Source organism: Dreissena polymorpha, chromosome 7 (genome assembly GCF_020536995.1).
Source record: "Dreissena polymorpha isolate Duluth1 chromosome 7, UMN_Dpol_1.0, whole genome shotgun sequence".
NCBI lineage: Eukaryota > Metazoa > Mollusca > Bivalvia > Myida > Dreissenidae > Dreissena > Dreissena polymorpha.
In genome coordinates, this window is record NC_068361.1 from 32,071,904 (window position 1) to 32,085,400 (window position 13,497).

General features: G+C 37.5%; 1 protein-coding gene across 1 annotated transcript in view; it reads left to right on the forward strand.

Moving 5' to 3' along the window:
- The first annotated feature begins 2,646 nt into the window (after positions 1–2,646).
- The window catches only part of LOC127837758 (cholesterol 7-desaturase nvd-like), a 49,044-nt gene continuing 38,193 nt past the window's right edge, over positions 2,647–13,497 (forward strand). The window contains 1 exon segment of the mRNA XM_052365109.1: positions 2,647–3,898. Coding sequence (XP_052221069.1) covers positions 3,454–3,898 — 445 coding nt within the window. The 5' untranslated portion in view covers positions 2,647–3,453.

Below are 13,497 nucleotides of genomic sequence, written 5' to 3' on the forward strand. Positions count from 1 at the left end.
TGTGTCTAAGGCTGTGTGTCTAAGGCTGTGTGTCTAAGGCTGCTGTGCCTAAGGCTGTGTGTCTAAGGCTGTGTGTCTAAAGCTGTGTGTCTAAGGCTGTGTGTCTAAGGCTGTGTGTCTAAGGCCGTGTGTCTGAGGCTGTGTGTCTAAGGCTGTGTTTCTTAGTCTGTGAGTCTAACGCTGTGTGTCTAAGGTTGTTTATCCAAGGCTGTGAGTCTACGGCTGTGTGTCTAAGGATGTATGTCTAAGGCTGTGTGTCTTAGGCTCTGCGTCTAAGGCTGTGTGTTTAGGTCTGTGTGTCTAAGGCTGTGTGTCTAAGGCTGTGTGTCTAAGACTGTGTGTCTAAGGCTGTGTGTCTAAGGCTGTGTGTCTAAGGCTGTGTGTCTAAGGCTGTGTGTCGAAGGCTTTGTGTCTAAGGCTGTGTTTCTGAGGCTGTGTGTCTAAGACTGTGCATCTAAGGCTGTGTGTCTAAGGCTGTGTGTCTAAGGCTTTGTGTCTAAGACTGTGTGTCTAAGGCTGTGTGTCTAAGACTGTGTGTCTAAGACTGTGTATCTAAGGCTGTGTGTCTAAGGCTGTGTGTCTAAGGCTGTGTGTCTAAGGCTGTGTGTCTAAGGCTGTGTGTCTAAGGCTGTGTGTCTAAGACTGTGTGTCTAAGACTGTGTGTCTAAGGCTGTGTGTCTAAGGCTGTGTGTCTAAGGCTTTGTGTCGAAGGCTTTGTGTCTAAGGCTGTGTGTCTAAGACTGTGTGTCTAAGGCTGTGTGTCGAAGGCTTTGTGTCTAAGGCTGTGTGTCTAAGACTGTGTGTCTAAGGCTTTGTGTCGAAGGCTTTGTGTCTAAGGCTGTGTGTCTAAGGCTGTGTGTCTAAGGCTTTGTGTCGAAGGCTTTGTGTCTAAGGCTGTGTGTCTAAGGCTCTGCGTCTAAGGCTCTGCGTCTAAGTATGTGTGTCTAAGGCTGTGTGTCTAAGGTTGTGCGTCTAAGGCTGTGTGTCTAAGGCTGTGTGTCTAAGGCTGTGTGTCTAAGGCTGTGTGTCTAAGGTTGTGCGTCTAAGGCTGTGTGTCTAAGGCTGTGTGTCTAAGGCTGTGTGTCTAAGGCTGTGTGTTTGAGGCTGTGTGTCTAAGGCTGTGTGTCTATGGCTCTGCGTCTAAGGCTCTGCGTCTAAGGCTGTGTGTCTAAGGCTGTGTGTCTAAGGCTGTGTGTCTAACTATGTGTGTTGAAGGCTGTGTGTCTAAGGTTGTGTGTCTATCGCTGTATGTCTAAGACTGTGCGTCTAAGGCTGTGTGTCTGAGGCTGTGTGTCTAAGGCTGTGTGCCTAAGGCTGTGTGTCTAAGGCTGTATGCCAAAGGCTGTTGGTCAAAGGCTGTATGTCTACGGCTGTGTGTCTAAGGCTGTGTGTCTAAGGCTGTGTGTCTAAGGAAGTGTGAGTAAGGCTGTGTGTCTAAGGCTGTGTGTCTAAGGCTGTATGTCTACGGCTGTGTGTCTAAGGAAGTGTGAGTAAGGCTGTGTGTCTAAGGCTGTGTGTCTAAGGCTGTGTGTTTAAGGCTGTCGTTCTAATGCTGTGTTTCTAAGGCTGTGTTTCTGAGGCTATGTGTCTAAGGATGTGTGTCTACGTCTGTGTGTCTAAGGCTGTGTGTCTAAGGCTATATGTCTACGGCTGTGTGTCTAAGGCTGTGTGAGTAAGGCTGTGTGTCTTCGGCTGTGTGTCTTCGGCTGTGTGTCTAACGATGTGCCTCTAAGGATGTTTGTCTCAGGCTTTGTTTCTAAGGCTGTGAGTCGAAGGCTGTGTGTCTAAGGTTGTGGGCCTAAAGCTTTGTGTCGAAGTATGTGTGTCTAAGACTGTGCCTCCAAGGCTGTATGTCTAAGTATGTGAGTCTAAGGTTGTGGGTCTAAGGCTGTATGTCTAAGACTGTGCGTCTAATTATGAGTGTCTAATGATGTGTGTCTATTAATTGGACACATGTTGCATTTTCCTTTTGAGGAACTTAAATGACATCGTTTTTTGTTAAACCCAATAAGGTATAAATGTTATACCGCATGCAAATCCATTTTAATCTCTTTTCAATTCAATAATATGCGAACAATAGTTGACCCATCTAATAAGCGTAATCGGAATAATGTCGATCTTTTATATAAAATCACGCGAAACAAAACTACTGAATGAAGTATGCACATGTTAAATCATGCCATACTAACCGAATTGAAAGCGTTCGCTATAACCGATCATGATGACATTTCAGATTTAGTAATTTAAAAACTTTTTTCAACTGCTTCCCCGGTACAGTAAAGAATAATTATCAATTTTATTATATACACGTTTAAAAGGACATCGTAATTGTAAAGGCCTTAAAGGCACAACTTCATTAAAAATCATTGTAATAGTCGCTTTAAATATCATGATTTATATTTTAATATTTGATTTAAATCTTAATTCATTGCAATCATTACAAAATGGGTATTTATTTAAATAAAAAAAAATAACGCAAATAAGTATCGTTCGAGGCGCTATAATTACATTTCGAAATAGATCTAACGGCGCAGCGTATTTTGAAAGACGTTATGTTTCGCGCTTAGCAACGCTTGTAAACAAATAGGTCTGATCCTGACTGGTCTCTTCAAGTTACGACCTGACGGGTATATACACACCCCGTTCATTGCGAATATCCACTATTGGATTTTGTAATCCAATGCGTGACAGTTATACTTGGAGCTGGAGTTCAGTGAATAATGCATTCACGCTAAGACATTATATTTCAATATTATCGGTGTTTTGACATCGCGGATTATAATTCCGTGGACACTACTACCATCACAATAAAAGAAGCAGCGTGCATTCAATCAATTAACGTTCGTGTTTACTTCTTAATAAATAGCTTATCATAGGGAGGCTATTATTCCCAAACTGAGTGATATATTTGAAAATCGTATTGGTTGCATCGATGAGAATTTAATTACTACGGACATTAAAGGTGACGCATTAGTGCGCATTTCAAATTTGGTGCGGAATTTACATCGCGGATATTTCGAAATCATAAATATTGATGACACTGGCTGATAGGCCGGTATACGGATTCAGTCAATTGTTAAAAGTACAACAATCGGCGTAGCTGTCACTGGATACTTTAACCGTGTGAGTTTGATTATTGGAATAAAACCAATAGCATTGCAAACGCGGATGATCTATCTATTGAATTGTCGGTCAGTTAGCGCGTGACAATAAAACTGAATTGATTAGTGAACTTTGTACATGTTTGAAATTGTTAAAGACAAAATTCATAATTGGCTAACGAAATACTTGTGCAGATCAAAAATAGCTTTTCGTAAGCTCACTCGTAGTGATAATTAAACTGAATTGATTGGTGAGCAGTATACAAGTTATAGATAATATCACCTCCAATAAGCTAACGTAACACTTGAGTAGATCTGACAAAAATCGCATACGTAGTGGTATTGTAAAACCATGTCGCTCGTGTGGCGAAGTGTTGTGCTCTGTTTGCTGGTACTGGCCGTCTCTGCGACGTTAACGGAAAGGATCCTCAGAGTACCTCTTTTCGAAGTCGGCGAACTATGGGTTAACTCCGTTCAAAAACTTTATGCCAACATTCTGAACTACGTCGTCGGTTTTTGCGACGTCTATTCACCGGTGTTTTACGTCGGCCTCGCGTTGGTCGCCTTTGTCGGATACCACTTGTACCAGCTCCTGTTTGCGCCGTACAACAGAATTGTGACCCTGGGAGAACTTGGGTACCAGCCGGACGGGAAGTTCTCTAAGAAGGAGATTGCGAACCGTGTGAAGCGATGGCGGAAGGTGGGGGAAATACCTCCCGTGTATCCAAATGGATGGTTTGGGGTCATAGAATCGTGGCGCCTGAAAAACGGGGAATCAGCGAACATTAACATGCTAGGTAAGTTCCTGAATATTTTATATTCTAAATAAATAGACACTGAAAGTATAAACTTTTGTGCAACTGCATATTCCACGCGGTTTACAATGTCGTCTTAAATTTTGTGTCTAAAAGAATTCTGTACTAAACTAAAATCCAGTGTATGCGGAAAATGTCGTCCCTAATAATCGAGCACGACATCTTGTGCACATGCATTAAACCCCGTTTTCCCAGAGCGAGGCTAAAATGCATAAAAGGGGCCACGTGATTTTATGTTTCCGTCTTTAATAGGTTTATTACTGACATAGTTTCATTGCTCTAAAAAGTGTTCGTATTTATTCGTAAATGCAATTTAATTGCTTACAGTACATAAGTATATGAAAGCATTGCACTTTTATTTAAAATTAGATATTTCAAACACAAGTTAAATAATTACAAGGGACATGTAACATGTACGTAATTGTCGGCAAAGAATCCGTGGTATTGCTTGCAAGAGAAAACAAAGCTGTGAACATAAGTTCGAAGTTGCTATCTACAAATAACGATTTTGTTGAGGTTTATTACGTTTGTCGCGGGTGAAGTATTAGTCCATCTAATTATACAAGCCATACACCCATATAGGGAGTCATAATTACACAAAATCAAAGCACTACAAGCACTATAATTAGTATCAAATATCTTCGTGTTGTCGACAGCTCGATATCAAACTTCAGCAGGCCATGATATATACAAAATAACGGATAGAATTGTATTACCACTGACAGATGATTTGCGAATAGTATAACATTCGATTGAATAATGATAAGGTACCGAACGATAGCTAATGACCCGCTCTCACAACAATTTATTAAACTGCCTGACATTTTATTTTGAACCTCATCATAATTTAAAACGTTAACCCATTTATGCCTAGTGGATTTTCCCATCCTTCTAAATTGGATCAATTTATTTCCAAAATTAGGGATGTCTAGTATATGTATTTCTAAATTTAAAATATTTCTTACAGAAATTCCTTTAAGCAAACACCGAAGACTCCGATGAGACGCCGCATCATGCGGCGTCTCATCGGGGTCGACGCTGTCTGCCAATGCATTTTTTGCTAGACGCTAGAAATAAATTGGTTAATATACATCTTGCATTGTATTATTTACGCATGTTTTTAATTTTCAATCATTAGTTATTTAAGTTTAAGTACAGAGTTTTGATGCATGTATAAGTCTAAAGTTTAATTAAATGGCATGGTTATCAAAAAAGTTGTGGATTTTAAGGCAATGACCCGTGTCTAGTTGTATAGCATTACTTGTAATATGCTTAATACGATTGCAGTTCAAATAAAGTTGTGTTGAACAGTGGTCCTTATTTGAAAACGCAACAAACTCGTGCAGATATAATTGAACGCTGCGTAAGTCGGCGTGTGTATCCGCTACCTTTGATATGGTTCGATCGCTCATCATACAGACCATTTCAACAGGATTTTACTATTTTTATCTCTTACCGTCAAAATTAAAAAACGAAAGTGAAAGCAACTAAAAACATGACTATAAACAAAACTATAGATGTATTGAATCACGCGTATTTATATAAATCGGAAGGCCGTGATAAAAGCTATTAGTCTGTGTTTATTTTAAATGCCTCGAGAACGTAGTTATAAAATGTTACAATAAGTAAAATATTGTTTTTATTTTATTAACGTAAACGATGCATACTTTAGGCTTTTTTTGTGTTTTTTTTTGTTTTACAAATATGTATCCTTGTTCAAGCGGTGTTTTCAGCGCACCGTACGCTTTTCATCAAATTGAATTGAAAATGTGTTTCAAAAGATTAAAAGTTTTCAAATTAAAAGGCTATATGATGGGATCGATTTTATGTAAAGTGATTTATGTATTGATGTGTTCCGCGTCCCTTTTTATATTCAATCAACGTCGTTAAGTTTGCGATCGAATCTTTATTGTAATTTAAATATTGATAGAGCGTGGAAGAGAAACACTTAACAAAATCACATTTGATAATAGAGATCGCCAGAGGTTAAAAGTTGGAATCAGTTTATGGTTTTCAAGTCAAATATTGTATTCTTATATCCATATACCGTGACCATTTGTTCGTAAAATCAGCTATTTCAATAATCGATAATACCAGGCCGTAAAATAATGAAGGCAATACGTGTTAAAACCGAATAATACCAGTTGAACAATTGTCATGTTCAATGTAACCGTTAAACGTAAACAATACAGTAAACTTTAATATAGTTTTGCAACCATTTGAAACAAGATATTTCAACTCAAGAATTGCATAATCGCATTTAGACTTAAATAACTGAATGTATGGTATTTAGTATCCACCGTCAGCGGTGGAGGGATATAGTTTTGGCGTTGTCCGTCCGTCTGTCCGTCCGTTCGTCCGTCGGTCCGTCCGTCCGTCCATCCGCCTGTCAGTCCGTTCGTCCGTCCGTCTGTCACACACGTTTTAGCTATGGCGGGGAGATAGACTCAAGGAATTCGCTTGTTAATTTCTGGTTTGACTGAACGTACTTGTTAAAGCCAATTCCTTGGTACACATTTTTGAGGTAACTAGGTCACATCACCAGGTCGGTGCAGCAATTTTGTCCCGTGTTGTATTTCTACGCGAATAACTGTTTTTAAACAAATTGTATAGGAAGAAGAACACACATACATAACTTGCAAGTTAGCGCCGAGAATACTTACACGTTGTAATAATAAAAAAACGTACTTGTTTAAGGTACCAATTTGCACAAGTTTGTTATTAAATAGTTTGTTATTAAATAATAAAAACTATATTCTTATTAACTATTGTGCACAGCATTTTGCAAACACTTTTTATTATGTTACGTATGTAGATCCAATCGTAATTGTAAATGCTCGCTTGAAAAACTTTCGGATTGATAGGTCTGTAACAGTAAAATCTTATAAACAACGTTCCGCAAGTATTTTTCTAAAGACCTTTTATGTTTCGGGTTCGATTAGTACATTGCAAACAGCGTAGACCCAGATGAGACGCCGCATAATGCGGCGTCTCATCTGGTTCTGCGCTGTTTGCTTAAATGAATTTCTTTATGAAATATTCTAAATATAGACATAACTATACTTGACACCCCTAATTTTGGAAATAAATTGATCCAATTAAGAAGGATAGGAGAGTCCACTCGGCATAAATAGTAGGGCGGTTCACGTTTATCTGAAAAAACATAATCAAAATGTTAACGTGTACATTTATGTCAGTGTCGAATTATCATCAATTGAAAAATTACATCAGTCAACTTATACTTTCATTTCTTCAGTAAGTTTCTTAAATTTCAACCCAAGATCTTCACTTCGATAGTTAACATCCGTGTTTAGGGGCGGACCGGGTCATATATTTGATATAATTGACGGAGCAGATACTCATTCCAGTTAGGTTTAAGATTTGTTGATGTAAAAAACTTGAAGTAAGTTAAGGCCTTGGTTAGTTATGCGGAAGTGGGGTCCTGATGTTTTGGTCAGAAGCGCTAAAACTACTCATAGATGTGATCGCATTGATGAAGTTTTAAACGCTGTTACATATGTGTTACCGCGGTTACATCTGTTACACTGTTCTTACAGCTTTTACTTTTTTCCGACCTATGATCCTTCATGTTGCAAAACTTATTTCAATGTCAATTCAATATCAAACAAGAATACATGAATTTTATGAACCCAGCGATTTTAATTTCAGACTACATTATATTTGAACAGTATTGATCGAAGATTGGGTTTTGGTTTATTATACTGGTGTCCGTACCTTAAAAGAAATTCCAAATGTATACATCCAGACATATTGAAAATATCGATGCAAATATTTGCAGAGAAGGCGTTTTGTATGACTTTATTTCGTTTGTCCATTAGACTGTGCGCTTATTTTTAACTTTGGGTCATATATTTAATACCGCGATTATTGGATTTTCGTTTAAAGGCAGTCTCTTTTAAACACAACTCCAGTCTGACCTGAAAGCGTCTCACCTGTTTAGCCTGTGCGACCTGCACAGGCTATTCAGGGACAACACTCTACACACATGCATGGATTGGCCATTTAATTCTGTCTAATCCGTTCGCCGTTCAGAAGTTTAAAAAAGGTCACCGAGCAGGTATCCGCATTCCTGAGGTGTACCACAACTTTTGTCAAGGTCTATGCTAACCTGCCGAATACAAACAAGTATAGTGCATGCACACTTAAAATAGGTCGTCGTTGTTAAAAAGCCACGTTCTTTTGTCAAAGAAACCTGTTGTTTTATATTGAAGCAAACACGTTGATAAAAAAAAACATAAAAACTTAAAAATCCTTGTACATAAATTTACATATTATCTTATAAAATTGTTTTTATAAGGCCAATTTTGCAAACCTATTTCTACGTTTTTAAACTATTCGCTCAGTAGTACTTTATTTTAACGACTTATTGTTGTCGCCGTCCGCTCAACGGTCTGCTTAAGGTTTTTGTGCAAAATCTGATATTTATGACACTTCAAGCTAAACTGAACTTTCACACAATATCATGGTTCATTCTAATCTAACAAGGCCCATGCATCCGACCTTTAACTAAGCGAAAGTGGGATTTTCTAAAGTAGGTGTAATTTATGAACGGTTAAACTATCAGGTGTGTTTGCGTTTTGAAGAAATGTTATCAATCCTTACTGTTAACCCTTTGCTTGCTGGGTAATTTGTCGTCTGCTAAAATGTCGTCTGCTGAATTCATAAAATTAGCATTTTCTTCGATTTTTTTCAAAGAATACTATAAGAATAGCAAACAGATTGGATCCTGATGAGACGCCACGTTCTGTGGCGTCTCATCTGGATCCAAACTGTTTGCAAAGGCCTTCCAAAATTCGGTTCCAGCACTGACACAGTTAACTTAATGACTGAAAGCGCGCGTAAGTTATAGCACTTCAAGAGTACATACTTTGACTACTTTAAGTTCAATTAGGAGTTATTTACACGTGTCGCAAAGGTCTAAAGTGTTTCTATGTTTTATAGTTTGTTGATAACGTCGTCATCATCGTCGTCGTCGTCGTAATTTTCTTCAAGCGAATGATTATTTTGGTGATATCCAGTCTTTGTCGTGTCGTGACATACCATTCTGTTTCCCTCAATTAATTAACCCATTTATGCCTAACGTCTAGAAAAAAGGCCTTGGCAAACAGCGTAGACCCATATAAGACGCCGCGTGATGCGGCGTCTCATCTGGGTCTGCGCTGTTTGCTTAAACGAATTTCTGTAAGAAATATTCTAAATATATAAATAAATATACTAGACATCCCTAATTTTGGAAATAAATTGATCCAATTTAGAAGGATGGGAGAGTCCACAAGGCATAAATGGGTTAATCTAGTCCATTTGAGCCGAGTCATGCACACATGGATCTTATTCCATATGCGCCCAGCGTTACTCCTGACCAGGTTGCGCATTTCTTAAGACCCATTTTCGCATAACGAGTCGAACTTGCTCAAACAAATATCACGATGATATTAATCACTCGTAACGTTAATGGGACCTTTTTTAATAAACGTAGAAAAGATGAATAAATAATACGTGTATTAAAAATGTTGGTTTATTAAAATACATAAATGTAAAAATAATAAAGAATGCACATAATTTAAAGGATATAATTATATAAAATTAGGTACGCACGCACGCAATACTTGTATTTAAAGCGAGATTATACGATTTTTTATATATGTTAAATTGTAATATACTGATAAAATATGCTACAATAACACAAAATAGGCAAGAAAAAATATACATTGAAGACGATTTTCATAAAAAGCAGCAAAGACAAATTAGCGCCCCGAGCCGATTGTGAAGAAGATATTTCGTACATATTTTCCTACAATAACCGAAGCATTTTTTTTAGTTAGTGATCGTCTATTGTATGAATAGATATCGTTGCAGGAATGAAAATGAACCGTTAAACTAAATTTAGATTCACATCGTACATACATGATGTACATGCTGGCGAATTCGTTTTGAATTGAATTCGAATTTGAATTCTGAATTCGAACATTTTCGATTCCAGAATTACGTATCTGGCTTATTTCGCATTTTTCGACAAATGTTTTTCTTAACTTTATTTTAATTTATATTTAAATAAATGTATAATAAGTTTTTTTACACATTTTATATAAATTAATCAATATTTGACACAATCGTATTATCTCGCTTTAAATGTTATTTCGTTTTAACTCGACATTCCGTTATACGGCTCATTAAACTCGTAGTGTCACGCTGTATACATTTTAACGCTCTTTTAAGGTTGTTTACACTATTTCGAAACGACTTATTTTTTTTTAATTCAGCAATCGCTAACCACGTCAGTTAACCGCGTATTAAGAAAGCTTTACAGCGTATTTTTTGTTACATTGATCCTTTTAGTCAGTTAACTGGATCGACCGCATTTAATTCATAAGTGTGTTCTAAACATCAGCTATACGTTATTCAATCAGTGTTTCTAAATCGCACCTACTTTAGATTAAGAAACAATTCCGGCATTATAATTCCAAGCTTATAGTAAATCTATAGAATGCATTTGAATTTCGGAAAGCTTATACATTTTCACGCGAGCAGAGGCATGGGCATGTTACTGCATGGCATTCAAGAAATTATAGTATTGCCACATGCTTAGGTTTTTTGTGGATAGACGTGTACAAATATACATACATTTTGCAATACATTTGCTGTTTAACATATTTTTTCATTTTGTCATTTCATGATTGAACGCATCCTATATCGAATTGTTAAAACGGCTTTGTGTGACCATTGCGTAGTCAGCACGTGTTGAATGAAGGAGAAAAGTTGTTAATTATAGTTAATTATAAAGAAAGATATTTAATAAATATATGGACTTTGCCGAATCTGATATCATTTTTCTATATAAGCGCAAACATTTTACATATGATTTCGTTTGTTGAACTTGCTACAGGGTAAACTTTTAAATATACATGTGCTGTCGACGATATCTATTTTTTGCCTTCTGCTCATGGTATCAGAGTTAGAAATACCGCTGTCGTAATGTTTGCTAGGATTTGTGCGTATAAACTTATTATTCTGCATGGATGCCGTGAAAGGATCAGCTTCCTAGATGGGTAATTACCTTTATGTAGAACTGAAACGCAATATGATATCCATGAGTCCTTTATAACAAACATCGAACGACATAGTTATCCGAAGATATATATTTTGAAGAGCACACACGCCTTTCTCGCGAACAGCTATTATTACATGATTGAGTAATTATCTTCAAAGTTCAGAAATTAGTATATTGCTAATAAACTCTTACTTTAAATTATAGTCGTACCTTAACCCTTAAAGCGCTGGAGCTGAATTTTAAAGGCCTTTGCAAACAGTTTGGATCCAGATGAGACGCCACAGAACGTGGCGTCTCATCTGGATCCAAACTGTTTGCTATTCTGATAGTATTCTTTGAAAAAAATCGAAGAAAATGCTTATTTTAGAAATTCAGCAGACGACATTTTAGCAGAAGACAAATTACCCAGCATGCAAAGGGTTAAACGTATCGTAAGATCATTGATAAGATAGGGATCCCCGGAGATAGGGCCCCGGAGATAGGGCCCCGGAGATCACCAATCTACGGAAAATCATATCTTTACCGTGTACGTACCTTAACTTGTGCATACATTTCTGTTTAAATGTATTGGTGAAGTCGATTGAAGTTTTTGTCATTTACATTTGGAAACATGTATTAATATAATCTGAGAAATATGTTATATGTACCAAATTGTCGTTCAACCCGATTTGATTTAGCTCGACTCATGGACAGTCTAGGCTTACGGACTCTAACTCTGGAACGCTTTCGATGAAGAACTAGTTCTTTTTGTCTTCGGTGAAATTTTCTCAGTGGGAATCGAACCCAATACCGCCTTATCGTTTAAATAATACAAATTGTAGGCAATGTATCTAATGCAGTTTGACTTATCTAAAAGCTGAACTTTTCGGTGACTTCCTGAAGTTGTAAGATTTCATTAAGATTAATTATCGATGTTACGCAATATATCGTCACTTAAAAAAGATTATATGTTCAGAAATAAGAGAATTATCGGATAGAAAAATGTTGGTACGAAAACAGGAGGTATGCAGCAATACGTTTAAGTCAAATTGATACCTTCACCATGCTAGGTCTGGTTTATACCTTCACCATGCTAGGTCTGGTTTATACCTTCACCATGCTAGGTCTGGTTTATACCTTCACCATGTTAGGTCTGGTTTATACCTTCACCATGCTAGGTCTGGTTTATACCTTCACCATGCTAGGTCTGGTTTATACCTTCACCATGCTAGGTCTGGTTTATACCTTCACCATGCTAGGTCTGGTTTATACCTTCACCATGCTAGGTCTGGTTTATACCTTCACCATGCTAGGTCTGGTTTATACCTTCACCATGTAAGGTCTGGTTTATACCTTCACCATGCTAGGTCTGGTTTATACCTTCACCATGCTAGGTCTGGTTTATACCTTCACCATGCTAGGTCTGGTTTATACCTTCACCATGCTAGGTCTGGTTTATACCTTCACCATGCTAGGTCTGGTTTATACCTTCACCATGCTAGGTCTGGTTTATACCTTCACCATGCTAGGTCTGGTTTATACCTTCACCATGTAAGGTCTGGTTTATACCTTCACCATGCTAGGTCTGGTTTATACCTTCACCATGCTAGGTCTGGTTTATACCTTCACCATGCTAGGTCTGGTTTATACCTTCACCATGTTAGGTCTGGTTTATACCTTCACCATGCTAGGTCTGGTTTATACCTTCACCATGCTAGGTCTGGTTTATACCTTCACCATGCTAGGTCTGGTTTATACCTTCACCATGTTAGGTCTGGTTTATACCTTCACCATGCTAGGTCTGGTTTATACCTTCACCATGCTAGGTCTGGTTTATCCGCGCGTATGTTTTAGTTTCAGTGCACCGCCTATGAGAATGTTATTGGATATAATCAGGTTAACTATTTTGAAATCTACTGGTATTTGACAAGGTCGCTGTCTTGCGTTACCCGCTCGAGATGTACTTTAAGATAACTTGTAGCATCCGTATTCTATAAATAGTAATTGCTCAACAGTACGGTAATTTCGCAAACTCGGTATGCTAATAGTATTATTTATGACTTAAATAAGTTCTACAATGAATGAGTAAAGTAAGCCAAGCGATCAACGAGTTAACCCTTTCAGTGCGGGAACCGAATTTTAAAGGCCTTTGCAAACAGTTTGGATCCAGATGAGACGCCACAGAACGTTCTGTTGTCGTTTAAATTTGTGAAACTACGAATATTGCTTATATAGCGTATAAAATACGCCACTATGTATGCTTGGCCGGATAGCTCAGTTGGCTAATGCGTTTTTACTTCAGGATTCCGGGGGTCACTGGTTCGAGCCTTGCTGCGGGCTACATTTTTTTCCTTTTTTAAGTTTTATTTTTGATATTTTACTGGAGCTTTTAAAATTTAATATTTACAATTATCAATATAAAGCATTTAATGACAAACTTTAAAACATGCCAAAATCTGTGAAAAGGCCCCTTTAAGGTCGTTTACACTATTTCGAAACGACTTATTTTTTTTATATTCAGCAATCGCTTACC